Source organism: Vidua macroura, chromosome 22 (assembly GCF_024509145.1).
Source record: "Vidua macroura isolate BioBank_ID:100142 chromosome 22, ASM2450914v1, whole genome shotgun sequence".
NCBI classification, from domain to species: Eukaryota; Metazoa; Chordata; class Aves; order Passeriformes; family Viduidae; genus Vidua; species Vidua macroura.
Genome location: NC_071592.1, coordinates 6,719,024 through 6,746,715, shown reverse-complemented (window position 1 = coordinate 6,746,715; position 27,692 = coordinate 6,719,024). Strand labels below are relative to the sequence as shown.

The 27,692-nt window shown below is 48.9% G+C and overlaps 1 protein-coding gene across 5 annotated transcripts in view; it reads right to left on the bottom strand.

Moving 5' to 3' along the window:
• Positions 1-6,063: 6,063 nt before the first annotated feature.
• The window catches only part of FLI1 (Fli-1 proto-oncogene, ETS transcription factor), an 86,783-nt gene continuing 65,154 nt past the window's right edge, over positions 6,064-27,692 (bottom strand). For 3 of the 5 annotated variants that reach the window (XM_053996907.1, XM_053996908.1, XM_053996905.1), the window contains 5 exons: positions 25,690-25,755; positions 12,006-12,071; positions 10,725-10,787; positions 9,616-9,663; positions 6,064-8,621 (listed from right to left, as the gene is read on the bottom strand). In XM_053996907.1, coding sequence (XP_053852882.1) covers positions 8,092-8,621; positions 9,616-9,663; positions 10,725-10,787; positions 12,006-12,071; positions 25,690-25,755 — 773 coding nt within the window. In that variant the 3' untranslated portion in view covers positions 6,064-8,091. The remainder of the gene's footprint in view (positions 8,622-9,615; positions 9,664-10,724; positions 10,788-12,005; positions 12,072-25,689; positions 25,756-27,692) is intronic. The other 2 variants (XM_053996909.1, XM_053996906.1) reach the window with 1 other exon arrangement.

Sequence of the window (27,692 nt, the reverse complement as noted above, 5' to 3'; positions counted from 1 at the left end):
GGGGAGCACAGGAGTTCTGGGGAGCACAAGGATGCTGGGGAGAACAGGGATCCTGGGGAGCACAAGGATGCTGGGGACCATCAGGGATGTTGGGGAACACCGGGATGCTGGGGACTATCGGGGATGCTGGGGAGCACAGGGATGTTGGGGAACATGGGGATCCTGGGGAGCACAGGGATCCTAGGGAGCACAGGGATGTTGGGGAGCACAGGGATCCTGGGGAGCACAGGGATGTTGGGGACTATCGGGGATGTTGGGGAGCACAGGGATGTTGGGAAGCACGGGATTGTTGAGGAGCACAGGGATCCTGGGGAGCACAGGGATGCTGGGGAGCACGGGATTGTTGGGATCCTGGGGAGCACAGGGATGTTGGGGAGTACGGGGATGCTGGGGAGCACAGGGATGCTGGGGAGCACGAGGATCCTGGGGACTATCGGGGATGCGGGGATGCAGCGCGGTGTTTTCTGTGCCGCCGCCACAGGATGGCACCGCTCACCTGCGGATCAGCCGCTCCGCAGCCCCGAACTCCGCAGGGCGGCCGCCGCAACCTTGAAAAGCAAAGCAAGAATTTATTGGGACTGTTCCGTATTTTATTACACGAAGTTCAATGCATTTAGTGGCTCGGTTTTGGCACGGGCCGTGCTAGCAGGATATATTTAGCCCCTTCACAGAAGCGTTGGGAATTCGGAGCTGATGTGTGAGCGGAGGTCTGGGGGCTGTAAACATCGGCTGCTGCTGCACCCGAAGCCGAGTGGGGGGATCAGGAACAGCGAGTCTGGAGAGACCCATATTCCATAGGGAACTCTGCTCTGGAACGCCAGACACTGCTCCCTGCTTTGTGCCTCAGTTTCCCCAGCTGTTGAAACCCAACAGCACGGTGGTGCTGGGTTAGTGGCTGGATTCCATGACCCCAGAGAGCTTTTCCAATCTCACTGATTCCATGATTCTGCCACAGACCAGCCGGGACGGCCCTGAGTCCTCACTGTGTTTACAGCAGTGCCCAAAGTTCCTGCTCAGATGAAGCTCCCCCGTGCTCTGAAGTGCTCCTGGTGCAGCAGGGAGCCAACCCCCCCGCAGGGAGTCACTGTCACTGTGGCAGGGCCTGCAGAACCCTGGGATGGTTCTGGAAGCCCAGATCTCATCCCTTCATGCTGCTGTGCCTGGAGCACCCCAAACACTGCTATGGAGCCATCCCAAAATCCCAGGGTGGTTTGGGCTGGAAGGGACCTTAAAGCTCATCTCCTTCCACCCCCATGCCAGACCCCCCTGTCCCCTCTATCCCTCATGGAGAAGGATGCTGCTCCCCAAATTCCCACAGCAAGGTTGGGATGCCGGTGCCACTGGGTCTGCAGAGCTTGCAGTGTGCTGGCTGAGGATTTTGGGGGAGCTTTTCAGCTGCCTGTCAGCCTTGAGCCTCCAGAAATGGAGCATTAAGGGAAGTTTTAAATCCTCCACAGTTCAGTCCACGCTGAACTCCCTTCTTAATTTGTCTTACTGTAACACCACAGTATACTCCTATATCAAATATGTATATATATACAGACACAATGGTATCAAATATGTGTATACACACACACAATTCTATCAAATAGGTGTATATATATACAGACACAATGGTATCAAATATGTGTATACACACACACAATTCTATCAAATAGGTGTATATATATACAGACACAATGGTATCAAATATGTGTATACACACACACAATTCTATCAAATAGGTGTATATATATACTCACAATTCTATCAAAGAGGTGTATATGCACACACAATTCTATCAAATGTGTGTATATATACACTCACACAATTATATCAAATATATATGTGTGTGTATATATAATGTTCTATGAAATATACATAAATCTGTAAGGAGTCACAGAGTGGTTTAGGTTGGGAGGGACATTAAGGCTTATCCCATTCCACCTCCTGCCATGGGCACTATCCCACCTTGCTCCAAGCCCCATCCAGCCTGGCCTTGGACACTTCCAGGGGTGTGGTAAGTGTACATCTATATAATAGATAGATAGATAGATAGATAGATAGATAGATAGATAGATAGATAGATAAATAGACAGACAGATATGTATGTATTATACATGGGTCCTAAGGGAGACAGAAATCCCAGGGAAGGTGTTCAGGTTTCTACAGGTGTCCTCTGACAACGCTCCCAGCACAACCCCCGTCAGCCACTGCATGGGGACACCGGGATCACCGGGAACACCGGGAACACCCACCCTGTGCTCCCAGGGCTGGCCGTGTCCCTGCCCAGCCCGGTATGGGAACACCAGGAACATCGGGAACACCAGGAACACGGTCCCTGTCCCCCAAGGCTGGTCGTGTCCCTGCCCAGCCCGGTATGGGGACACCGGGAACACCGGGAACACCGGGATCACCGGGAACACCGGGAACACGGCCCCTGTACCCCAGGGCTGGCCGTGTCCCTGCCCAGCCCGGGCTGCCAGCCGGGAGGGGACTCTGCCGGGCTGAGCACGGCGCTCGCAGCGGCAGGAGGGGAGGTGCACCCAGCCCCGGCCTTTCCAGCTCCGGCAGACAGAAACTCAGCGAGAAGCCAAAGCAAATAACAAGTTTGCAGCAGTTCCTGGAAAGGAGGGAGCTGGCTCTGGTGGTGAAATCGCACCGAACTGCCAGAGCCCCATTCTCCTTCAGCACTGCGACTTCACATAAGAACTCCAGGACAAATCCTATTGTGCCTGGCCCTGGTTAGGAGCAGCAAGGTCCCTTCACCTGGGAACCTCCCCTGGCCAAAGCCCTTCCCGCCGCAGTTATTGCCCGGCTCGGGGTGGCTGCTCAGCTGCAAACCCAGCTGTGCCCTTCCCCTGCCTCACAGGGCAGATCCTTGGGGCTCCTTGGGGCAGCTCCCTCTGCGTGGGGTGCAGGGCTGATGGGCTTATTGCTGCCATGGCCTCAAAACTGCTCTGCCTTTGGTCTTCACATTCTGTGGGTTTGGTGTCAGGCTCTGTTTGCTGCTCTTGGAGCCTGAAGAGCTGATTTTTGCCAAGGATCTCTAATTCTATTCTGATCTAATAGAAGAATCTGAGCTTCATGTGCAGGGATTTCCACCTCTGTAGTGGAAAAAATCAGAACACACAAGCTAAATTACGTGTTGTCATTCTCCACGTGACCTTAATCAGAGGTCTCTCAATTCTTTCCTGATACGAGAGAAAGGTCTGAGCTTTATTTGCAGTGAGCTCTGATTTCACAGATGAAAATTATCATGTGTATGTTATGCTGGGTATCGTGCAAAAATATACAAATAAAGTCTTTGAAGTGAATTCATAAGCGCCAGCCCCTGACGTGCCCCTGGACTGCAGCTCTAATTAACACCAAATGCAGCCACGCTCAGTTTGACGTGGGAGAGCAGACTTGGGTAGGCAGCAGGCTGAAGTCTCACCAACTAATTTCACAGAAGTTATTAAAAAATACCGGCTCAGCACAGCAAACCAGCCTGTAAAAACTCTATTATTGTAATAGGATAATGAAGTGAAGCTGGCTGCTTTCATGAAGCATTTATAGACTGATGGCTCTTTCCTTGTGACACAGAGGTGGGAAACAGCAGCTGGGTTCATCCCTCCTTTGAGCACAAAGCTTCGGCCCGGGCATTTACTGCCATGGATGTGGATGAAACATTGCTGGGAAACTCCAGCCTCACGTTAAATATTTACATCAACAGAAGTTATGGCAGATTTCCCCCATAATTAATGTCTCATTTGCCTGAAGTGTACTTGTTGGGCATGAGTATGAGAAATCTGTCTTTGTCTTTACTAAGGGAAGGTCTTGGCGCAGGGAAATTCCTCTCCTTTGCCACAGCACTCTCTTAGAAATTTGCAGCTATTTGGAAGTTCATCCTCAGAGCTAAAATACAATTTTTAGATATATAAAGCAGGAAGGCACCAGTGTGCACAGGATGTGGGTTCTGGCATACAGGGATTCTGGACAGGAGTGATCTCACGTGCTTGGCTCTGGGAGGAGTTGTTATCCCCTAGTTTAGAGCATCTAATAAGTGCTTAAGCTGGGAGCTCCTTCGTCCAGTGGGGATAAAAAGCCTGCTTCAAAATCCAGTTCAAAGCAGATTCTGAACTTGCTGGCTGTAATTAAGCAGAAGGAATTCACACACAGAGGCAGGACCAGCTCAAACAGAGAAAAGTAGCACAGAGATCCAGCCAAGAGAGCCAGAGCTCTGAGCCTGTAAAGCCATCGCTGATTCTATTCCATGTACAGGCTGCACTCTGATAGTGGAATGTAGAGTTAATTCCACTTTGGCATGTTTGAGCTAGATCCCAGTCATGGTTTGAGGCTGGTGGAACAGAAATCCTGGGGAAATACCAGATCCCTGGAAATTAGCAGCTGAATTCACCCTGATTGCAATGGGAGCTGGGTTTCCCAGAGAGCTCTGAGTCCTGAACGTCGATGCAGGGAAGGTTTTCTGCTGCCCCTGCTGACTCCCAGCTCACAGCCATGTGATCCCAACCATCTGCCTGGTAAACTTTCTGATTTAAGCCTGAAATATTTGAATTCAATCTGCCTTGTCCTCCTGGGAAAAGCAGAGAGTAGCATTAGGGCTGTCAAATTCCTTGTTTGCTTTGTCCCAGTGTGCCCCAGAAACTTGGGCTGGGAGGGCAGATCTCCCTGTTCCCATCCCTGGCACCTCCAACGTGACAAAGCCAGGCTGATTTTGAGGGGTACAAATTACCAATCTCTGTCTTATTACTCTGTGTGAGGAATGTAAATTATCAAGATCCTATGAAAATGCTCTAAAAGTTATCTGGGAAGTGCCTCAGCAGTGTGAGGCTCTCTGGCACTCTGGGGTGAGATCTCCTTGCTCTATGATCTCTGGATTCCATGGGAATTCCCAGAGTAGGAGGAAAAATCTGTCTAGAGCTAAATATTAGCAAAAACTAGAAAAAATTAATATCTGAAGAGAAATACTAGTGAATACTAGAAAGGATTAATGCCAGCAAGTACCCTGAAGGGAAGGATGAAAGGAGGCAGAGAAGACCTGAGCTGGGATGCTGTTGATCACCTCCCATCTCAGGAGGGCTCATTTAACACACTGGGCAGGCCAGAATCAGATGCTTCTTAAATTGTTGGTTATTTCCAAACGTCTTTTTTTTTCCCCCCAAGGTTCCTGCTGGCCAAATTTTGCTATGAGGGACATCTTTGCACTCTGATAACCTCCAGATTCTGCCTTTAGATGCTTTTGTGCAATCTTGACTTCTGATTTTCCTATTACTGGCAGGCAGGCAGGACATGGTATTCAAATAAAATACTTGATATTTCCACTGATGCTGCACAGCCAGAATTAATCTCGCTGGTGCTGCAGTGGAAAACAACGGAGATAAGCAACAAACCACCCGCTCTTGTGACTAAATTGAGCAACTCTGTTGGAATCCAGAGAAGGAGCAGCTCTGGGGGGCTGGAAGTGGCCCTTTTCCCGAGCCAATCAAGCTTTGTCCCGGAGCTCAGCAACAAAAGGTTGTGTGCAGGAAGGAAGTGCTGTGCTTGTGCAGCCCTGCCTTCCCAAGGCTTTATCAGGTCTGCAGGAGCTCCAGATATCTCTCAGGACCACCATGCAAAAGTGCAGGAAGTGCCTCAGCCTGACCTTTATCCACAATCAGAAGATTCCTTGGCACAGCTTGTTTTTGCAGCCTCCACCTCAGGAATGCTCTGGAGCACTGGCTCTCCCTGGGGTTTGGGGATAGGTGGGAAACAGGAGCAGGCTGAGCACACACTGACATTCCTGGGCGGCCCTGGGGCACCCCAAGAGCCACCTTGACAGTTCAGCTGCTGAGCTCTGGCTGCCCTCCCACTTTCTCTGTCTCTCCATGGACAAAAGCCTGAGCCTGGCTTTTAATCCCTTCAATAACCAAATCCAGTCTGACAATCTCTGGCAACAATTTTCTGGAATGAGTGGTCAATACTACAGGGATCAGGATGGGTTGCCACTACCGTGGAGCTGCTTTCTTTCCCTTTTTAGCTAAATTTAATTTCAAGTGCATGCAAGTGTGAGAGGGGAGGGAGAGAGTGGGACAATTTGATGCCTTAGAGAAGAAAACCACCATTTATTTTGTCACTTTTTTTTTTTTTACATCATCTTCTTCATACAACTGTTTCATTGTAACATTAATACATATTAAAAAAAAAAACAACCCACCAAGATAGCTTGCAAAATTATATATATTTTAATATCCAAAAAGTACATTGCATATATATAGTAGCAAAAGCCCCATTTCCATGGGTAGTTCCTTCATACTTAAATTTTGCTATTATGGCAGAAATGTTGCTTAAAAACACCCTGAAAGCACTAAGACCTAACTGTAGTAGCTTGATCTTCTCTTCCCACTTTGTTAAATAATGGCATCAGTGCTTGTGTTTAACGTTCTGAGCAGACTCCCATGCTCTGGTTTCAGACTCCCCTCCTGCAATGGGATGCACATGGACCAAATCCCGCCCCCACAGAGTCCCAGGGGTTGGTCTAGACTAGATAGTTGTGATCCTGTTAATTGGCTGCCACTTAATACAAGTCAGCTAATGGGTTGTACATGGAAATTTCACCCCCCAGACATCTGTTCCAAACCCCAAACGCTTGTGGTTTACCCTCTGTTTATGGCACCAAACCGCCGCTTGTGCAGCGTCACATTCACATCTGCAAAGCTGGGGATGGCTCAGAGCTCTGGAAGGGGTCAGATTTCCACAGAACCCCCCAGCAGAAGCCATCCAAAAGAGAAGTATTTAGTCTTTTTATCTATGAAGTGGTTAGGATCTTCCCAAAGTTCAGGATTTGGGTGAAAAGCGATCACAGAATATTGCAATGGTTGCCTTGAGATGTTAGGGCCTGTTTTCAATCAGCCTCAATGCAAACATGGGAGTAAGTGGAGCTAATTTGCAGACAGCTACACCAGACTAATACAGAAAATCCTCTCCTCTAGACAAACCTAGGGCAATCTGGAGGGTTTCTGGCCACTTTGGGGGTCAGTCATGGATCCAATTGCAGGACTAAGCCTATCTCCAACAGATACATTACTCATGTCTTATTTTTTATTTTTGTTTTTTTTTAGCAAAAAGTACAAAGCTACAGCCCAAATGTACACATTGAAAAGATGTACAAATTACATTAAAAAAATAAACAAAAAACAACCGAGCTGATAGTAAAAAACAAACCTGCATTTGTGACCGAGGTCAACTCGTTTTATTTACTCTTTCTTTTAAAACTGTGAGATATAGGGAAAAATAACTCTGCATAATTTATACAGTAATTTGCCTTCTGGTTTGTTGACCCTTGGTTTGACGGTCTGACAAACGCACAGCGTTCGCGAATCGGTGCTTCCAGAGCCCCGCGGCTCAGGCAGAGCCAGGGACCTGCTGTCGTTTATTCACTTCACTTCTGCTTCCCAGGAATGTCTGTGCTTGACTTTGCCTTACGCTTTGTTCTGGTTTCTGCTGCTTGCTGAGTTCACACACAGTCAAATGAAGTTGTACTCTAGAAAAGTTCCTTCAATGCCCTTTACTTCTTAAAATATACATGTACATATATATATATATATATGAATATATATATATATTTAATTTCCAGTTGGGTGAAAATCCTCCTCTGCCTTAGAGCTAAGATTCCAGTTGTGGTCCCCTGCAGCCCAACGTCCTCCACTGAATGGTCAAATGGCCAGTGAGAAAAACCCCACTGTGGTCATCTTTTCCTACGACCCACTGCTGGATCTATGCCTTGTCAAAAGCCTTTGAATCCTTAAAAATTGCTCTCATCCAAAAGCTAATAATCATTTCAGGGAATAGTGAACCATCTTCACTGTCACTTCCTACAGAGGACACAAGCCTTAAACCCCAAGGAAAATGCAGAGTACTGGCCTACAGGAGCTTCCATCTCTCAGTTCAAGACACAAGAGGCAAAGTTACAAAAGTAAAAGGTTTGGTCCAGGAATAACAAAAATCCAGTTTTAATTCTTCCCCAGAAAGGCCACAATTATCCATCAAGGGTCCCCCCAAAAACCATACAAATCCCAGGAGTAAAGAAAAAGTTCAAACAGACTGCTCAAGGCCACTGGCAGATCAAAGCATTTAGTAATAGCTGCCCAAGTGTGGTGTGACGTGGGCGTTGGGGTGGCGGGGCACGTTGGGGTTGGGGTAAATGCTTCCTGCAGGGGAGGTCCAATAGGGGGAGGCCGCTCCAAAGAAACTGGATGATGTGACAGGCATGGAGGAGGGGTGTGGGGGCACAAAGTTCACCTTCTGCTGGTGGGCATGGTAGGACGGCATGTAGGACAGATCCGATGGGTACTTGTACATGGAGGACTCGGTGGGGTGGGGTTGCAGGGCCTGGGCGATGCCGTGAAAGTCAAATTTGTAGGCATACCTCTTGCCGTGCACTTTGGTCATAATGTTCTTGTCGTAGTAGTATCGCAGCGCCCGGCTCAGCTTGTCGTAATTCATGTTGGGTTTGCTCTTCCTCTCACCCCAGCGCCGCGCCACCTCGTCGGGGTCCGTCATCTTGAACTCGCCGTTGGTGCCTTCCCAGGTGATGCAGCTGGCGTTGGAGCTGTCCGACAGCAGCTCCAGCAGGAACTGCCACAGCTGGATCTGCCCGCTCCCTGCAGACACAGCCAGGGGAAAGGAAATGACTCGGGCCTTCCTGCTCGGGGCACACACAAAGGCAGGAAACAGAAGGGCTATCTCGATCTCGACTGGGAACTGCTCCTTCAGGCCTTGGAAAGGCGGCCCTAGGAGTGGATAAACTGTTCCCAGCAAACAAGTTACTCAGCCCTTTGTTCTGGGCCTGGGCCTGAGGTCACATTACATTTCATAATGGTTGCCTTTGGCCTCAAAATCCTCAGGCTGTTCATAAACAGAGCTTTCTGTGAGGACACTGCTCTGCAGAGTTTTCACTGACTGGTTAGCACAGTGTACTTCACCCCTCCACTGCTCTCTGCTTGCCATGGAGATTGTTTTGGATACCTCCAGCTCTCTTTCCAGTGGGTGATCTGAGTTACATGGGATGATTTGCTCCCCAGATGACTCCTGGTTTTACTCAGTGTAGTTGTACAAGTAGTTAAGGATATGTTAAGAGTCTTAGGAGGATGTTTCCTTACAGCCATCCCATGTGTACAAGTTTGTTTAGTTTGAGCAGGATTTGCTCCAGGCAAATTACTTACTCCCTAAAATCAGGGATTATTTACTGCAGATGATGTGCTAGGGACAGTTACACTGTGACTTTCAGAGATGTTTTCTGCCTTTGTTCTTGTAACCCACAGCAGGCAGTGGAAAATTAATCTGTGCTGCAAATCTGAGAGACCAGCACTTAAGCCCCCTATAAAGCTCTTCTCAGAAATTGCTGGGTTTGGGTCAGGACATCCGGGATGGGGATTTTGTCCCGACAGAGGTGCTGTTGCACCACTTTCCTCACTTTTCTGTAAGGATTTTGGCAAAAGCCCTTGTGAGGTCACAGCTGCTGAGTTCAGTGGCTCTCACAGGTCCCCCCAGGGGTGCAGGGACAGCAGCTGCTGCCCCAGTGTACGCTGGAGCAACAGCTCCAAAGGAAAATTCACCTCTTTGGTAAAGGGGGTCTGAAACATAAAACGAACTCACCTGGATTGGCAAGACGGCTGCTGGTAGGCCCCAGGATTTGGTAGGGATCTAAAAAATAAAGTAAAAAAGAAAAATCAACCAACAAAATTTAAAGGATGTTTCATCAAAAAGAAAGTCCAGGTCATTATGTTTGTCCTAGAAACCAAATTTTCATTTTCTTTCTTTACTCCTTCTATCCCTTCTCTCAGGGCCTGGAAGTGCTCCTTCTTTCTTTCTTAGCAAACAACCACCAGGTATTTCAGGAATCCGAAATTTCACAGCCACAGTTTCTGGCACTGCTCTCAGACCTGCCTGCTTTTGCAGTCTGGGAGCTCCTTGGACATACCCTGCACTATGTGGCAACCAGAACACATCAAACGTGGAAAAAAACCTGAGGGATAGGAGAACAGCCACAAAGCAGAAGCAAATATATTTCTCCTAACAAAAAAGAGCTAAATAAAAAGGAGAGCAGATGAGATTTTCAGATTCTCTTGTTAGCAGCTGAGCTTGCTGCCCTGGGAGGGCAGGAAATATTCACCCAAATCTCTCTTTGTGGGGGAAACACAGCATTAGAGAGATGAGAGTAACAGGAGTTTGTCGCTGGCTCCACCAAGGCTGAGTGGTTCTTGAAAACCCCACGAAGTATTTATTAGGAATGAATTCCTTCCCTTTCTGTGGGGCCTCCTCAGCCCTAATCTCTACACTTCTGCTCTGCCTCTCTCTGGTTGTGGTGATTTGGATCTGCAGCGTTTGCTGGTGGATTGAACCTGTTCCAAGAGAGCCAAGCCCCGGAGCAGAGGAAGGGGATGGGAAGCAGCTGTGCCGGGCAGGGAAGGTGGGGAGGCAGCAGGGAACACCCCCTGCGCTACCCAGAGGGGCTGCTTCCCTCCCCCACCCTGCTCTGGGCCGGGGAAACCCTGCTGGCATGGGACAAGCTGGGATGCTCCAAGGGGATCAGCCCATGGAGACACTGCAGATCCTGGCCCGGGGGCAGAGCAGCCACAGAGCCCCTTGGGAAGAGCAGCTGGCACAGCCCAGCCGTGGTCCTGAGCCCTCCCCTGCCTGGCCCTGCCTGGGGCTGCTCCACACGTGAATTCCCCCAGCCCAAGGGTCACAGACCCCACCCTCACCTGGCTGGGGCCGCTGCTGTTCCGTTGTCTTATTCACATTTTGCGTCCCTGCGACGGGAGGGCCTGGAAAGAGAGAAGGGGTTTGTACAAAGTACAAAACACATCCCACAGGAATCACAGCAACTGCAAGGGAAAGGTTTGCTTGGACTAAGAGCTGATAGTTTGGGGCTTGCACTATAAAATTAAGAGATGTCTCCCTAGAAATCTAAAATTTCAGTGTAAAATGAAAATACACCAAGAAGGAAAGCATTACATAGATATTTATAATTTGCCAAATAGTCCGTGAGACAAGGAAAGTATTATGTAGATATTTCATTAATTTTCTGTCTTTTACTGCAACTCAACTTCCATTCTAGTTTGCATCCATGTTATGAACAAAAAATTGGATTATTAAATGTACAAATGCTGATCTCCTTCCATATTAGAGCTTTTCCCACATGTTTTTCAAATGCAAATTATTTTTTAGGCAAAAAAAAAGAAAATTGGGGTTTATCAAACATTTAGTTGAAAATACCATGATGGTTTGTATAAATCCCTTCAACAGGAAGATCTGCTCCTCCTCCTTGTATCATTTCTCACAACAGAAAACTGACTCAAAGAATAATTCTCACATTTGGGGTGAGCACAGCTCAGGAAGCTGCAGAGCCAAGGGAGGGAACTCTGCCAGGTGCTGCCATGGGGATTTACAGCAGGAGTACCTTGCTGAGGGTCAGACGTGCCCACCCTGCCCAGGGAGAAGCCCCAGCAGTGGGACAGGGGACAGTGGCTCAGAGCCAGCAGGCTGGGCCAGCTGCAACACGATTTTAGGGACAGAGAATTGGTCTGGGATGCCCAGAAATCAAAAATCAAAAACCAAAAAATCAAATCAAACCAAAACCACTACACTCCCCTACTAGGAATCCAAGGCACCCTAAACCCAGTAAGAACAAGAACTGGGCATGAGCAGGGCTGGAGCAAAGGGGCCCCATCTGCCTGCTGGACTTTGCCTTTTTGGAAAGTTGGCAGAAACTCTTAGATTGTCCAGATCTGTCCCTAAAACCATCACAGCATGGGACAGGCCCGTGATTAACAGGGTGTCTGTTAAGAGGATTTGCTCCTGGCCCCTTAACCAAACCCTACAAGTATTACTCTGTCCATAACATCATTCTACTTCTTATCTGTCCCCAGTTCTACCTCTTATCTGTTCCCAAATCTTCTGCCCCTCTGACACAGGCCAACTGTGCCCAAGTCTCATTTTAATCTTCCATTGCACAGTTTGTGATTCCCATTGGGACAACTTACTTTTGGAGAGGCCAGAATTCCCATTAGTGCCCCATCCTGTTCTCCTGACTGCATCATAGGAGGGATCTAATGACAAAAGACAACAGGCACACAGGGGTTGAAAAGAACTTTTCCTAGAAAAAGACTTGGAAGACTCTGGCTTAACTTTGTGGTCCCAGCTGGCTTGGCTTCTGTAGGGCTGTGTTTTTTCCTCTCCCACATCTCCAGTGCTCACCCAGCCTCTCACAGAAGTGTAAATAGGGGTGTAAATGCAGCAATGGGGCTCTTTGGGCAATTCTCAAGCCTGACATGTTCTGACCACGAAGTGCTGTCCTTGCACTCAGTGGAATTCAGTGTGACCCGTCCCAGCCGAAAGGAGAGCCCTTTCTCTTATCCCAAGACCACAGGCAGAGGAGGAGGAGATGAACCCTGTTACTATTTCACAGAAATTAAATTTGGATTTTAAACCTGGGGAGGCTGAGGATTTGAGGTGACAATAAGGAGGCTGTTTCAAGGAGATGAAAAAGGGGGAAAAGCATCCTCCAGGGATGTCCCAAGTGCCCCTCTGCCCAGCACCTCCTGCCTGTGGGGCTGTGCAGCTCCCTGAGGATCCATCCCAGGCACCGGCACATTCCTCCAGCACTGGGAAAGCCGCCGAGGCTTTGAAATTACAGCCTTGCAGTTATTGGCATGGAAAGGAAAACATAGAGGGACGGGAGAGGGGAGGGTGGGGGAGCCAGAGGAGGAGGGAAGAGAGAGGAATGGGGGAAAACAGAGCTCGTGTAATCTGCCTGCTTTTATTTTTATTTTACTTGTTTGTTTTTCTCCCTTTTTGCAGAAACCACAAACCCCACTGCAAATAGATCAGACTGGAAAACAAACCACTGTGGTTTCAGCTGGGACAAAGAGTGGGATGGGACAGCTGGGGAACAGGGAGGTGACAACTTCATCTACACTGCTCCAGCAGAGAGACCTGTCCCAAAACAGATCCCTGTCCCATTCGGATCTCTGTCCCCATTAGGGATTCCTGCCCCATTCAGGATCCCTGTTCCCTTTCTGGATCCCTGTCTCATTAGGGATCCCTGTTCCCATTAGGGATCCCTGTTCCCATTAGGGATTCCTGTCCCATTAGGGATCCCTGTTCCCATTCAGGAATTCCTGCCCCATTTCAGATCCCTGTCCCATTCTGGATCCCTGTCCCCATTTGGGATCTCTGTCCCCATTAGGAATTCCTGCCCCATTTGAGATCCCTGTCCCCATTAGAGATTCCTGTCCCATTTGGGATCCCTGTTCCCATTAGGGATCCTGTTCCTATTAGGGATTCCTGTCTCCATTAGGAATCCCTGTCTCCATTAGGAATCCCTGTCCCCATCAGGAATCCCTGTCCCATTCAGGATCCCTGTTCCCATTAGGGATCCCTGTCCCATTAGGGATCCCATCCCCATCAGGAATTCCTGTCCCATTCAGGATCCCTGTCCCATTAGGGATCCCATCCCCATCAGGAATTCCTGTCCCATTCAGGATCCCTGTTCCCATTAGGGATCCCTGTCCCCATCAGGAATTCCTGTCCCATTCAGGATCCCTGTCCCATTAAGGATCCCTGTTCCGATCAGGAATTCCTGTCCCATTCAGGATCCCTGTTCCCATTAGGGATCCCTGTCCCCATCAGGAATTCCTGTCCCATTCAGGATCCCTGTCCCATTAAGGATCCCTGTTCCGATCAGGAATCCCTGTCCCATTCAGGATCCCTGTTCCCGTCAGGAATTCCTGCCCCATTAAGGATCCCTGTTCCCATTCAGGATCCCTGTTCCCATTAGGGATCTCTGTCCCATTCAGGATCGCTGTCCCCGCTCCCGTGGCCACACCAGCAGCAGCAGCAGGAGTGTCCCATGCCCTGGTGCTGTGGGACCTTTCCCCAGCCCCAGTGTCCAGCAGCTGTCCCTGTTCTAACCCAGGGGCTGTTTGCAGGGGGGCGTTTTCCCGGCTGTAATCCCGATGGATCCCAGTGATATGGAGCTCTCCCAGTGGAGCAGGGATGGGGTCTGAGGCAGGCCCTGCCTTTTCCCATGTCCTCCCTACAGCCAGGCTCTGACTTCCACTGCTCCCCTGGGATATCCCTCTGAGTTATTACAACCACAGCTATCAGAGCCATGTTTGGGGAAACGCTTTGAAAAACCCAAGTTCTGCACTGAGAAAAGCAAAACCTTCAGCAATGTCCACCGAGATGTTAATGTACATTTTGGTTTGTTCAATCCATAAACAGCCCTGTATGTAACATTAATGGAAATGCCATATGATGATTCTGTTAGAGGAAGGCAGCAATTCTTTTTCCAACAGAAAAATCCTTTTCAAAGCAGGGAAAAAAATCCTTCCCAAAAAGTAGTGGAACTTGCTGAAAATGTTCAGCTTTCTCTGATTTTTTTGGGGGCCAGATCATTGACTCAAGGGAATCAACTGCTACAAAGGGGTTGCTTGATCCAGAGTCATCAGCATATTTTGGGTAAATAAATAGGCCATGATTTGGAGAGATGATCTTCCTCCTCCTCATCCTCCTCCTCTTCCTCCTCCTCCTCCTCAGGTTTAATCCAGACTGAGTCCCTCTGCCTCAGTTTTTCCTCTATAAATACGGATTATGCAGCAAAGTGTGGGAATATATACGAGCAGCCTTGTGTTGTAGGATGAGATTCAGCCCTGAGTGTGACTTGGCCATAATAAGAAGGGTTAAATATGATAATCAGCCCTGCTATTGAAACACCCTGTGCACCCAGCTCTTGTAAGTTTCCAATTCTTTCTATCCTTCTAAAAAAAAAAAAAAAAAAAAAAAATCCAAACGCAGGAAGCTATTTTTATTTCACAAAAATCTTTGCAACGTGAAAGAACCACACCAGCCCCTCCTGGCTTCCAGGCCCAGGCTCGAAAGCTGAATTTGTTTAAAGCAAAATGGAAAAGGCAGAGCCAGGGAGCCCCTCCAGACTTTTGCAGGTTCCTGCAAAAACAGGATCATTCCCAGGATCTGACACCCAGTGGCTCGAAGAGATCCTACAGAACTGCAGCCAGATGGTGACAGGAATAGTCTTAACTGTCATTTAAACCATTCAGATTTTACACCAAAAATTGCCATAGAATGGAAATTCAATTAAAACACTTGGACTGGACTTCTCTCCTGGTGTAAATCAGCAAATGGCTACAGTGAAGTGGGGAAATTTATCCCAGAAAGGATCAGGTCCCCATGTCTGGTTTAGACTTAAAAGGCCCCGTGGAACAAGAGCCCTATGACAAATGTGTGTTCAATACAAAATGGAATTAAAGTGCAGAAAATAAATCATAGATGCTTTCAAGAACTGTCATTCTGCAGCTGTCTGGTTTATGTCTAGAAATTCCCCAGCATGAATGCTCAGTCTATTAGGAGGAAGGTAAAGGATATTAATAATGCTTTGCACTTTCACAGCACCTTTCAAGCGAGGATCTCACAGCTTTGCAAACATTCACACTCACAGCGCGCCTGGGAAGAAGGTTAAATATAATTTTATTTATTTGCAGGCATAAATGCACTTTCTGCAGGCTTTAGCTGCCTTTTCCAGATGCACTGCCTTCCCCAGGAATCAGCCTGTGGGGGCAGGCTGCAGCACTGCTCTCTGTGCCCTTTTAGCCCTGGTCTCCACTCTCTCACCCCAAATTTGCCTCGGCTTCTCCCTTGCCACTCTGTGCTCAGCTCTCCAGACAGCCGCTGTCTCCCCTGGAGCTGTGTCCCCTCCCAGCCCCTCTGGGGCATATTTAGTCTGAACAGACTGATAGATATAGCTGGGGGCAGATGGACAGACGCACAGACTCCCTTGCCAGGAAACCAGCCTGAAAACCCCCAGGTGGATTCCCACACCACCATCCCAAATCCTTGTTGGTCCTGTCAGCCTGAGTGCAGCCCAGTGAGCAAGGCTTTAGGGAGTCTCTGTTTGAGATATGATGTATTAGGGAGCAAACCCTCTCTGATAAACTTCAAAAAAACAAAAAAACCCCAACCCTGGTGTTTTATAAATCTGAGAGTTTGGGACAGAGGGGAGGCGAGGGGGGGTTTCACTGAACAATGGGCTCACAGTGCCTGTGCTTCCTGAGCTGCTGGGAAGTGCTGACAGCCCCTTCATCCTGCTCCCTCCGAGGAGCTTTCTCACTCAGGCCCGAGTCAGGCACCACTTTGTGCAACCAGCCCGATGAGGCTTTCCAGGAGAACAACGAGCTTGGGGCCTGGAATATCCACATTTTTTAGACCTTTATTTTTCTAGGATGGATACAGTGGGGCTGGATCATTTATGGATTAAATGCTTTATGGGCACTATAGGGGAACGCCGCCCATATTGGCACTACAGGCAAGGCTGGGAAGGAATGGAGAGCCCAGGAATCTCTGGAGCTGGCACCTCCAAGGAAATTCAGCAGCTGGAGGGTGGGAAGGGCCTTGTTCTAAGCCATGGAGACAGAGCCAGGAAGGGAGACAGGGGGAAGGCAGACCCAGGTGTCTTGAGGGATCCAGACTTGTGATGTGGCCAAGTGGTCACTTGGGGTCTATTTTGTGGCAACCACTTTGTAGGGAGAGAGGGAAAGGAGGGTCAGGTACCTGGAGAATCTTGTGGATCTCATGGCCCACTTCAGATTTGCAGTCTTCTCCTTCCCCTTCTCCTGATCTGCTTCACTGAAATCTCTAAGGCCAAGTCCTGCCTGGAAATACCCATGCTGCCAATCCAGGTGAGGCAGGTCATCCCAGAACAGATCCTCCTGCATGCCAGCTTTGGGCCATGGATTCTCCATGAAAAACAGACATGTTTTCATGCTGTTGCAAAACAGACTAGGTTTTGCAAGGAGTCCTCCTGCTTTGGGAGGTAGAAGGGTCCCTGACCTGGTGGCTGGAATTTAAATTAGCTTCCCTAAATGGGGAAAGCAGACCCAGCTGTCCTGGGGGTGCAGACCTGTCATTAATCCAAGTGGTCCCTTGGGGGTCTATTTTGTGGCAGCCACTTTATGGGGAGAGAGGGAGAGGAGGGCACAGAGCCCCAGGGCCTCTCCTGCCCAGGTGAGGCTGTGAGTGGTGGCACCCCCCTGGTGCCTTGGAAAGGTCCCAGCATGGGAACAAACCCAGACCCTCTCCTCTGCCAGCCCAGCCTCTCAGCCGGGCCTGCCCAGGTGTGCGTGTCCAGCCCTCACGCTGCCCCTTCCCCTCCTGGGGATCCCAGTGAGGAGCTGGGCTGGGGTTCACAGCCAGCTGCAGAGCAGAAACCCAGGCTGCAGGTTTCTGCAGGGACCAGGGGGCCAAAACCACCCCCAGCTGCTCCCAGAAACATCCAAGGGACTGCTTTACATGGTGGCAGAGGCATTGAAGCTGTGGAGCCCACAAGGTCCCTCCCTGGCTCCAGGGACACATTCTGAGTGCTCCACACACCCAGGACATTTCTGAGTGCCCCCCACACACCCACAGGACATTTCTGAGTGCCCCCCACACACCCACAGGACATTTCTGACTGCCCCTCACACACAGGGAGCATTACACAATGCAAACCCCCCAGGGTCAGCAGAGGAGCTCCAGCTGCCCTCAGCACAAAGCTGTGAAGGCTCTGGGCTCTCACCTGTCTGTGGGTGTGGCCAGGGATGGTGGGACAGGGACTGGAGCAGGGCAGGGTCTGAGGACTCCTGTGGCCTTTTCCAATGGCTCTGCCAACTTCCCATCACATTTACTCAGGTGCACACATTTACTCGCGTGTCACAGTGAGGCCTCAAAACCTCCCAGCATCGCTTGTCCTGCAAGGAACTGCTTTTCAACTTACTATCTCTGCTAATTAAAACAATTAATTAACACATGTGCCGCATGTCTTTGTCATTCCTGGGCAGTGTTACTGTGACTGTTCCCATGGTTACATGAGATTTCCCAGCCCTTCAGCACCAAACTGTTTCTTTGTCCCTTCAAGACACAATGTGCTGCTCCTTGAGCTGAGGAACAACCACTCCCAGCGTCAGAGGTACAAATCAGAAATTCTGTCTCTTCACTAAGAGGAAGCAACACATTGAGTGCAGAATGATTTCAAAATTACTAGTATTTTACATTATCAAGCAATTTGATTATTTCACATTTGAAAAATATTATCAAGCCATCTTTTGCATTCATCTGGGTGCACTGTTGGACTTGATGATCCCAGAGGCCTTTCCAGCCTGAATGATTATGTGATTCCCTGATCTCTACATTGCTGTTAACCTGTTTCACAGATCCCAAATCCAGGAACAACACTGGGTTTTGACCTGAAGTCAACTCAAACCAAGTGAGAAGGGACTGATTCCTGGATTTAGGTGAGAAATCTGCTGCAGAGATGGATGTGAAGGACAGATTTAGCTTGGGGAGTGTCTGAAAGTAGCTGAGAGATTGGTTATGAATTGCTGCCTTTATAGAAATACAGATCAGAGGGATCAAACCTTTCTGATTGAACTGCTCTAAAACAGTGATGAACTAAAGCCCTGTGGCTGAAGCCCACTTATTTCCAGAGTCAGACAGGATCTGGATGGTGTAGGAATAGAACTGGGATTCAGTATTGCTGTCCCTGGCAGTGTCCAAGGCCAGGCTGGACAGGGCTTGGGGCAATCTGGGACAATGGAAGGTGTGGGGCAGTGGAAGGGGTGGCACTGGATGAGCTTTAAGGTCCTTCCAAGCCAACCCATCCTGGGACTGTGATTTCCAGAGGGGATTTCCTGAGGCAGGGCGTGCTCAGGACAGGTGGCTCTGTTTGAGCCCTGTGCCCTGTCCCTGAGCAGGGGTGCAGAGAAGGAGCTCCCACAGGGCAGAGAGCCCAGCTCTGCTCCCCACTCAGCCCTGGAGTCACTCCCTGCTGCCCCAGCCAGAGGCGACAGCCCCCAGTGGTGCCTGTGGCTGGAAAACATCCCCGAGCCAGCAGCACTGGCACTTCCTGAGCCACGTCTGCCTCGGCCCAGCTAGCCTCACAAAGACACATTATGAAGAAAAGGAGGAAGTAATGAGAAGATTTTTTCCCTTGTTGTTGCTTTTTTAATATCAGCAGCAGAAATCCCAATGCACAGTGCACAGAGGCTGAAGAATGTGTCCTGAGAACCCTTCCCAGAGCCAGCCTGGAAAAGCAGATGCTCTCCAGCCAGCAGAGATGTTCCTGAGCCATGCAGGGCTGCAGGCACAGCCAAGGCACAGCTGCACATCTTCTGCACACCTACAGAACCACCCAAACACACCCAGGAGCAGGCAGGAATGTGCTCACAGCAATATGTGGATGTTACCCCCAGCACAGGGTGTAAAACCAAACCATTGACAGGCTGGAGGTTGCTCTTGTTGAAAAACACACAAATGCAGAAGTAAAAAACCCCCAAACCTCATATCCATGGAGAAAAAGGCCACGCATACATGAGAGAAAAGGGAAGACACACATGCACAGCCATGGCAGTTTTACAGCTTTTAAGTCATCATCAGGAAACAAATTAACTCTTGTTTTAGGAAACAGCCCAAGCACTTCCAAGGCTTTGGGAGGGAGAGCCTGGCACCCCAGCAAACGTGTGACCACCACCCCCTCCCCAGCACAAAAACACTCCTTGCACTGCACTCCAGGCAAAATAATAATGGCTCTTTTGCTGGGGGAAAGGAAGGATAATGGTTACTTAGAAAGTGCTCCAGACAAGCTGTCAGGTTGAATTCAGAGAACTGGAGTCTACTCTGGGACAGCGCTGGCTCGGGGTGATCCCTTGTGAGTTGGGTTTCCTGCCTGCTACAGCTTAAAGACAACGATTCTTTGTTTCCAGTTTTTCTGGTGAAAAAACACACGCCTGCCTCCGAAGAGGGTCAGGGAGAAAGCAGACAAAACACTAACTCTGGAATTTCAAAGGAAAACAATTTAAAAAAAAAGAAAGTATAAAAAGCAAAATCCAAGCGCGCTGGCTACTGTCTCCCCTGAACTCATAAATCCCTGCTTGGCCACACAGCCAAAATGAAAGGAGACCTAAAAAAGCCTCCCCTTTTTCTGCTGCCGAGCTAAAAATGGGATATTTCATCACCAGGCGCACAAATATCATAGAGAAATGTTTTAGCAAGTACAGACAATTAGACAAAGCTGCAGCTGCTTTTCCTCTGCCACAACTGAGGCGGGGAGTTTTAAACGTTTGCTGTGAAAAGGGGCTGCACTGACATACTCGGAGGAGAGTTTATTGAACGTGGTCAATATTTTTCACTACAACCTTTTAGATCTGAAAAATGACCTTTTCAGGAGAAGGGCTTGATGCAGGAATTTGAGAGGTTTTCCTGTGGTAACTGTGCTTATGCAACCTCATTCCCTGCGGTCTCTGCATCTCTTTCCCCAGTGCCCCAAAATCCAAACCTGTTACCCCAAATTGTCACTCAATTTGACAAGTGGGAGAGAAGAGTTTTGAGGAGTTCCTCCCAGTTTAAAGGGAACAGAGGTTGCAGCCCTGATGGTGAGAAAAACAGCTGCACAGACTCATCTTTTGTGAGGTACCAGGGAATTGGAGTGAGAGAGATTTTAATTGATGCTCCAACACCAGGAAACCCTTTCTTAGGGCTTCACAATGGACATTGGTACAAAGCCCCAGGAAATCACACTGGATTTTGGAGTTCACTGATTTATTATCTTCTTAAATTTGCCAACAGCCCCACCAAAAGCACAAACACACATCTTGTACCAAACATCCTCATTGTTCACACAATGACTTCTATAACATGAACATAAATATGGGATAGCCACAGAATAAACCATTAAAATTCCCCCCTCCATCCCTGTTCATGCATTCACATAGAGATTTCTTCTGTCTTTGAAAGGTACCACATCCCTTTTTCATGTGCTCTGCTTCAGTTTCAATTGGATTTCTGAGACTCTGGGCTGGTTTGTCACTGTTCTCAGCCAAATCTGAAAGGCTCAAGAAGGATCAAATCCCTCTCTGCAACTCCCTGCCAGGAGCCAGGTGGGGGCTGGGATTTCTCTGAGGAAAAGTTACAGGAGAAGAGGAAACATCCCCAGGCTGTGCCAGGGGAGGCTCAGGTTGGAATTTCCTCATGGAAAGGGTTGTTAAACACGGGAAGGGGCTGCCCAGGGAGGTTTGGAGTCCCCACCCCTGGAGGTGTCCAAGGAACACCTGGAGATGGCACTCAGTGCACTGGGCTGGGTGGCAAGGTGGGGATGGGGCACAGGTTGGACTTGATGGTCTGGGAGAGCTTTTCCAATTTAAATGATTCTGGGGTTCTGGGATTCTGTTACCTTGGGCTGAGCCCGGCGTGTGCAGAGGACAGACTTGTGTGAATGCAACTTTTGAACCAAGATCCTGAACAACCTGGAGACAAACAGCCCCAGTGACCCCTCTGGTCACCTGTGATGCTGAGCCTCCCCTCACACCCTCTGCCACCTCCCTGCACAAACACCATTTCCCTGGGATCAGCACGTGTTGGAACTGGGGGTGTTCAGCTTGGAGAAAAGGAGACTCAGGGGTGACTTTATCACCCTCTACACCTCCTGAAAGGTGGCTGTGGGCAGGTGGGGTTGGGCTCTTTCTCCAGGCAGCATTGACAGAACCAGAGGACACGGCCTTGAACTGCCCCAAGGGAAATACAGGTTGGATTTTAGGAAGAAGTTTTTTACAGAAAGGTGATAAAGTTCTGGCTGCCTGGAGAGGTGATGGAGTCACCATCCCTGGATGTGTTTAAAACAAGCCTGGATGTGGCACTGGGTGCCAGGGTTTAGTTGAGGTGTTGGGGCTGGGTTGGACTCGATGATCTTGAAGGTCTCTTCCAACCTGGTCATTCTGTGAAATCTGTGAATTCTGTGATTTGGAAAGTACCACACATCCCAGCCCAGGCACTCCCACAGGCTGCATGGACACAGGGACCTTCACACATCCACACACCAGGGTTCTACCTCCTTGGGAGCCCCCAGCTCTTCCCTGGCCTCAGCTCCTGCACAGCATTCTGCTTGAGTATTAAACACAGGAATTACACAGACCCTGACACACTAAAAACTTTAAAACTGTGCTGGAGCGAGGCCAGAGAGCTCAGAGCCCTTTGGGGACGTGGCCCTTTGGCCTCCCAATGTTGTTGTATGTGAATATTCTTTCCATTTCCCTATGGAAACCTGCTCAAATGACACTGTTCTGCAGGAGAGCAGTTTAAGGTCTCCCTGGACTGGGGCAGATCTGTGGGCTCAGATTCCTGTTCCTGTCTCCAGTACCCACAGCAGATCACTCATTTCTCCAAGCAGTCCCAGAAAATGACCCAGACCATCTCTGCAGTGGGAGGGGGACGCAGCTCTTTCCATTCAGCCATGAGAGCAGCCTCATTTCATTTCCAAGAAAATTGCTCTCCAGCCAAAGAACACTGGTGATTTTCATCAGAGCCATTTACTCCTCAGAGGCAGCTGAAGACAATTTGTCCCTGTGACGCTCAGTCCCATCCTTTGGAGTGTTTATGAGGCTGGGAAGGGGAGAAGCTGAGGCAGCAGGAGTCCTTGGAACAGGACAAGGTTCTACCTGTCTGCTGTGAGAACCCTCAGCTGCCCTGGGCCCCAGCTGTGGGACTTCAGGATGTGCTGTAAGGATTCCCAAGATTCCTGCTGCAGAGATCTGCACTTGAGCTGCCCTAAAGCAGAGCTGCAGTTCCTGTTTGCAGAGCTGGCACGGCAGGGAGGGAGAGGGCACAAAACAGGAGGGAAAAAGGGAGTCAGGTCTGCAGCTGCAGCCAGGGCACCAAACCCAGCCCAGGGACAGCACTGGGACACGGACCAGGCTCCCTGTGCTCCTGGGGACATCGTCCTGGGGGAGGGAGCAGAGCCTGTGCTGCATCTGGAACATCTGCAGCTGTCTGTGCTGCAGCTGCACTGGCGTTTTGGTGGGTTTTTTTTGGGGGGGGGGGGTTTGTGGTTTTGTTTTTGGTTTTTTTTTTTTTTTTTTTTTTTGGTTTTGGTTTTTTTTTGACGTGTGGGTTCTTTTTTCCAGCCGTGGATGGAACTTGTTGTGTAAAGCACAGTGTAAATGTATGCAAAGGGCTCCTATCTCCCTGCAATCTGTGCAAGCAGGTTATTTGCACTAGTTATGTAGAAAAACTACAGGAGGAGTGAAGAAAATGGTATTTTTTCCTATCTTTGGCATGTTTGGTACTATTTCATCACCTGCTTTTGAATCCTCAAGGGAAGGTGGTTAGAAAAACTCATCTGTTTTTATTCACAGGCATAGAGAGGAGAAATATTTACAGGATTGGTAGATTCCAGATGCACTGGCACAAAGAAAACTGTTTAATCTTTTGAGAAGTTAAAAAATCGTAAAAAAAAAATATTTTTTAACCTGAAATTCCTTTTCCAAAAGAATATAATCATTTGGAGTGCGAATATAATCTTGAAGTGAGCCCATTAAAAAAGAAACAAGGAAAATCCTGTTTCCTAAAAAAAAACCAGACTGAAGAATTCCAAGTCCAGTTTTATAAGCATCATGAGTTTCTGCTGTGCTATTGGATGAGCCACTTCATTCTGCTCCCCCAGTCCCTTATCTGCCAGCCTGTTGTGTTCTCCTGTCCCTTTCCCTGACCTTATCTCAGTAACTTCAGTCAGCTGCAGTGGGTTGGAGTGGGGCAGTTTATGCTACACCAACATCCAGTGTGGAAGGAATGATGGAATTTATGCCTTATAGGGAGAAATGGGGGAGGAATAGATGGGATTTCAACATTTCTACGTAGTTCTTAATTTTTATTTGCCTCTCTCCTGGGTGTGCTTGGTCCTTTATTGACACATGATGAAAGTTCCATGTGAAGCTGAGGGCTCCACGCTGACAGCAGTGAACGCAGAGCTCTGTCAGCTGCACTACAGAGACACCCTCGAGGCCACTAAAAATGCAGGGGGAGGGACACTTTCCCCTCAAATTTCTTTCAGCCTGAGTGACTCAAGGCCCAAGTCACAAAGTGTTTAAAAATTCAGAGGAGTGCAGTTCTAAACAGAGATTTTCTTGACAAAAAAAAAAAAAAAAAAAAAAAAAAAAAAAAAAAAAATCAGACTTTTCTTGGCTTTATATTTAGCAACTGCCTGGCCTGAGACAGAATGAGCAGAGGTTTGGGTGTAAGGGGAAATTGTGAAGGAGCACATGTCCCTGCTCTATTCACACAGTGCAAGCCCAGCTCAGATGAACTTTAAACAGATTGTTAATGTCAAAGCAGCAGTCAGAGCAAAGCCTGAGTGGCTCTGTCCCTGTAAGGGCCCTGTTTTATCAGCTGGTGCTGCCTCAGAGGAGGGAACAGTGTGCCAGGGAGCTCCAGTGGGCATTTACATGCTGGACAAAAGGAGCTGCTAGAGGAAGCAGCCCTGAGCTCATGTCCAGCTCTGAGGCAGATGTTGGGGATGAAATGCAAGGAGAAAGGAGGGCTCTGAGGGCAGCACAGAAGGGAGGCAGCCAGACTCTCCCTGCAGGAGCTGTTAACCGTGGGGTCTGTTTGCTGCAGCCCCTCAGTGCAATGGGAGGTTTTGTCTCTCCAGCTGCTTCAATAAAAGACCTTCTGCCTTTCCCCACTGCTCTTTTTAATCCAAACTTGTGGCTCGTCCATGCAGCCATGTTCTCCTGAAAAGCAGAGAACCATTTGTGACAGGGAACTGGCACAGGGACAGGCTGGCTCCAGGGGGGGTGGGCAGCAGTTTCACCCCTCCCTAGAAACTTATCCAAGGAGGAGCTGAACAGAGCCCAGGGAACAAACCCAATGTTCCTGCAGCAGCACAAAGGGAAAGGAAAACCCAATTTAAGGCTCCTGTCCCTACACAGGAGTTACAGAGCACAGAATGGACTTTTGCTCTTTATCACCCTACTTGGGAGTGATAAATTCACCCAAATATTCATTATATCAATTCAACTTCTCTATGTAGATAAGGGATGTGCTTCATCCTGTCCCTGCCCATGGCCATGGACTGGAACAGATGATCCTTAAGGTCCCTTCCAACCCCAACCATTCTGGGACTCTGATCAACGCTCACAACTTTATCCTGACTGAGAGTCCAGTTTGTCAATAAAAATAAGAACAAGAAGCAGGGCTCGAGTTGCAGAGAAAAACCTGAAACACCTGACTGAAGAACCCACAAACAACTCCAAAGCCTGAAGGAGCCTCAAGAGGGTTATTAACTTTTAAACTCCAAGGTTTCTAAGCTATAACTACATGGTCAGAATTTCTACTAGATAAAAAAACAAATGGGTTATTTGAAACCATAAAGAAAATCAAACTATTCCAAAATGAAAGTGGCAGAAAGATACATTTGATCTTACTTGCTGGTTGAAATGAGCTACAGATCCATGGATGGATTTGGAATACCTCAGTGGCCTTTACAGTAGTGAAATTTATTGTGAGAAGATTTGATCCTTTCAGCTGTGAACTCAGAGAGAAACAGTGTCTCAGGCCTTGCTGTCTGTGTGAGATTCCAAACTGTTCACATCAGGAACAGAAAATGTGCCACCAGTTCACCAGCTCAGCAAAACACAAGTGTGACAGTGACATGTTTGATGCCATGGCGCTGGCTGGAGAAGCAGAGATGGCATTTCCAGCCTGGGTGGGGCTGCACAGAGAGAATTAATCCTTTTTAACCGTGTGGTGAATGCAGAGCAGAGCAGAACGTTTTCTGCCGAGGATATTATTAACAAGATCTAGTTTTAACCCAGTCAAACCCAGGACATTTATATGCAAAACACTGACCTTCTTTGGTGGCAAGCCGTGAGGAATCTGTGTGGGATGGAGTGTTGTAGACCAGCAGTGAGCTACCTGCAAGGCAAATAAAGGGAGTTAGAGCAGTCTGGGCACACTCTGCTACGGGGAGCCATGAGGGCAGGTAGGGTATGTTGTTAATGGCATGAAGAAAACTAATTTTGCTGTTAATTAGGCACACATTTTCTGTGAAATTCATCTGAAAGCTTGGTAGCTGCAGGTCACACGTGCCGCTGTTTACTCACTTGCAAAAAAATAAAGATATTTGTCTCCTTCACTGAGTGCCTTGATGTCCCCCATTGAAAACTGATCTTAAAGGGTGAGGTTGTACAGGCACAGGATCTATCCCAGCACAGCCTCCAGAAATGCCTGTGGCACAGATTGTGACAGCATAAGGAAGAAGCTTTTCTCTCTCCGGCTGTGATAGAGAAATTTCCTGTTTGAGGAACAGGCAGGAGAAAATACACAAATTGCACTGTCAGGACCTTTTTGGCCATTTTTAGAGTGTCACATGCTTGGTTTGGGGCCAGCAGCTGCACAGCTCTCACTGGGATTCCAGCATCTCCCTGCTCTGGGGAATTTGGGAGCAGCTCCCTTGGTTCAGAGAGGCCTTTCCATCCAGCCCCACGTGACACACAAGTGCAGCACAAAAAGAACCTGTTGGAAGTGTCTCTGTTCTGCAGTCTGTGAGGGAAATGTTCATTTCTAAGCATTTCCCTCTGCTTCTCCTGTAAGCTCTCCTGGAAATGGAGGAGGAGATCCTGGGAGTCCAGGGAAGCCAACATGAAATACCCACTTCATGGCTGTCTGGTTAAGTGTGCTCACATCACCCCCTGGGCTCACCTTCCCTGCACTCTTGGAGCAGCTGGTGCTAGGTCAGTGACAGCCCTGACAAGGCAGAGGGTCCTGTTTGTCCTGATGGCGTGGCTGGAGCAGCACCAATCCTGCCCTGAGTGCTTTTACAGCTCTGCAGATCCCCTCCATGCAGGGGATCCTGCCCCTGAGCATCCCCAGCCCCTCAGCAGGGCAGGAACCCTCTGTGCAGGTACCACAACAGCAGCCGAGCAGGACTTGGGGCTGAGCCCTGCAGTCCCACGTTCCTCTGGTGCACATGGTCCCAAATCACCTCGGCTGCCCCTCAGTGCTCACAGAGTGTCTCTCTCCTGTGAGAGCTGAGGTTTGGGCAGTTCCCTGCCAGATTTGAGAGCCATTGCAGGTGCTGGGTCCTGCTGGCCCTCTGCCCTCTGCTGCAGTGGATTTCTGTCCTCCCCAAAGGCAAACAAAGCCAGAGACTGCACAAGCCAGCAGGACACAGAGGCAGGAGGTGCTGGGAAACAAAGCTGCTCGCAGGGAGGGAAGGATGGATGGTACCAGATGCTGCAAGTCAGGGGATGCTTCCAAAGACCAGGATGGATGGTGAACGAGGAGGTAAAGAGTTCAGGGGGATCCCAAGGGCACCCTGGCTCTGAAAGCTGCCAATAGCCAAAAGGATTGGCTGAAATATTTAGGGAGATTGGCTGCCGGAGGAATTGAAACAACTCCGTCCATGTAACTCATGTTTTCATCAGATGGCTTCTGGCTTTGGCATTTCTTTCTTGAATATCTGTGGGGAAACTCCTGTCCACCACTCTCTCCTTTTCAGGTTATTTAAAGCAATCCTGAGTGCAACGCCCAGCCCAGCTTCCCCCTGCCAGACAGGGAAGTACTGGGGAATTCAGAAACGTGGTTTTCTATGACTAAATGGGCTGCAAATGAGTGGCTGGGGCGGTGGGGGTGGGGTGATGAATAGCACTGAGCGAGCAGGATCAACCTATAGCTACTTTAGGGTAAAAAAATGCAGCCCAAGCCACTGGAAAGGACCGGCGCCTCCCCCGGTTTAATTGCTCAAAGTTCTCACCTTTGCCCGGCAGTCTGAGGTTTCTGGTGGGAACACCACAGAGAGGGAAATGTGTTTCCTATTAAGGGTTTCAATGGAGGAGGGAAAGGGAGAAAAG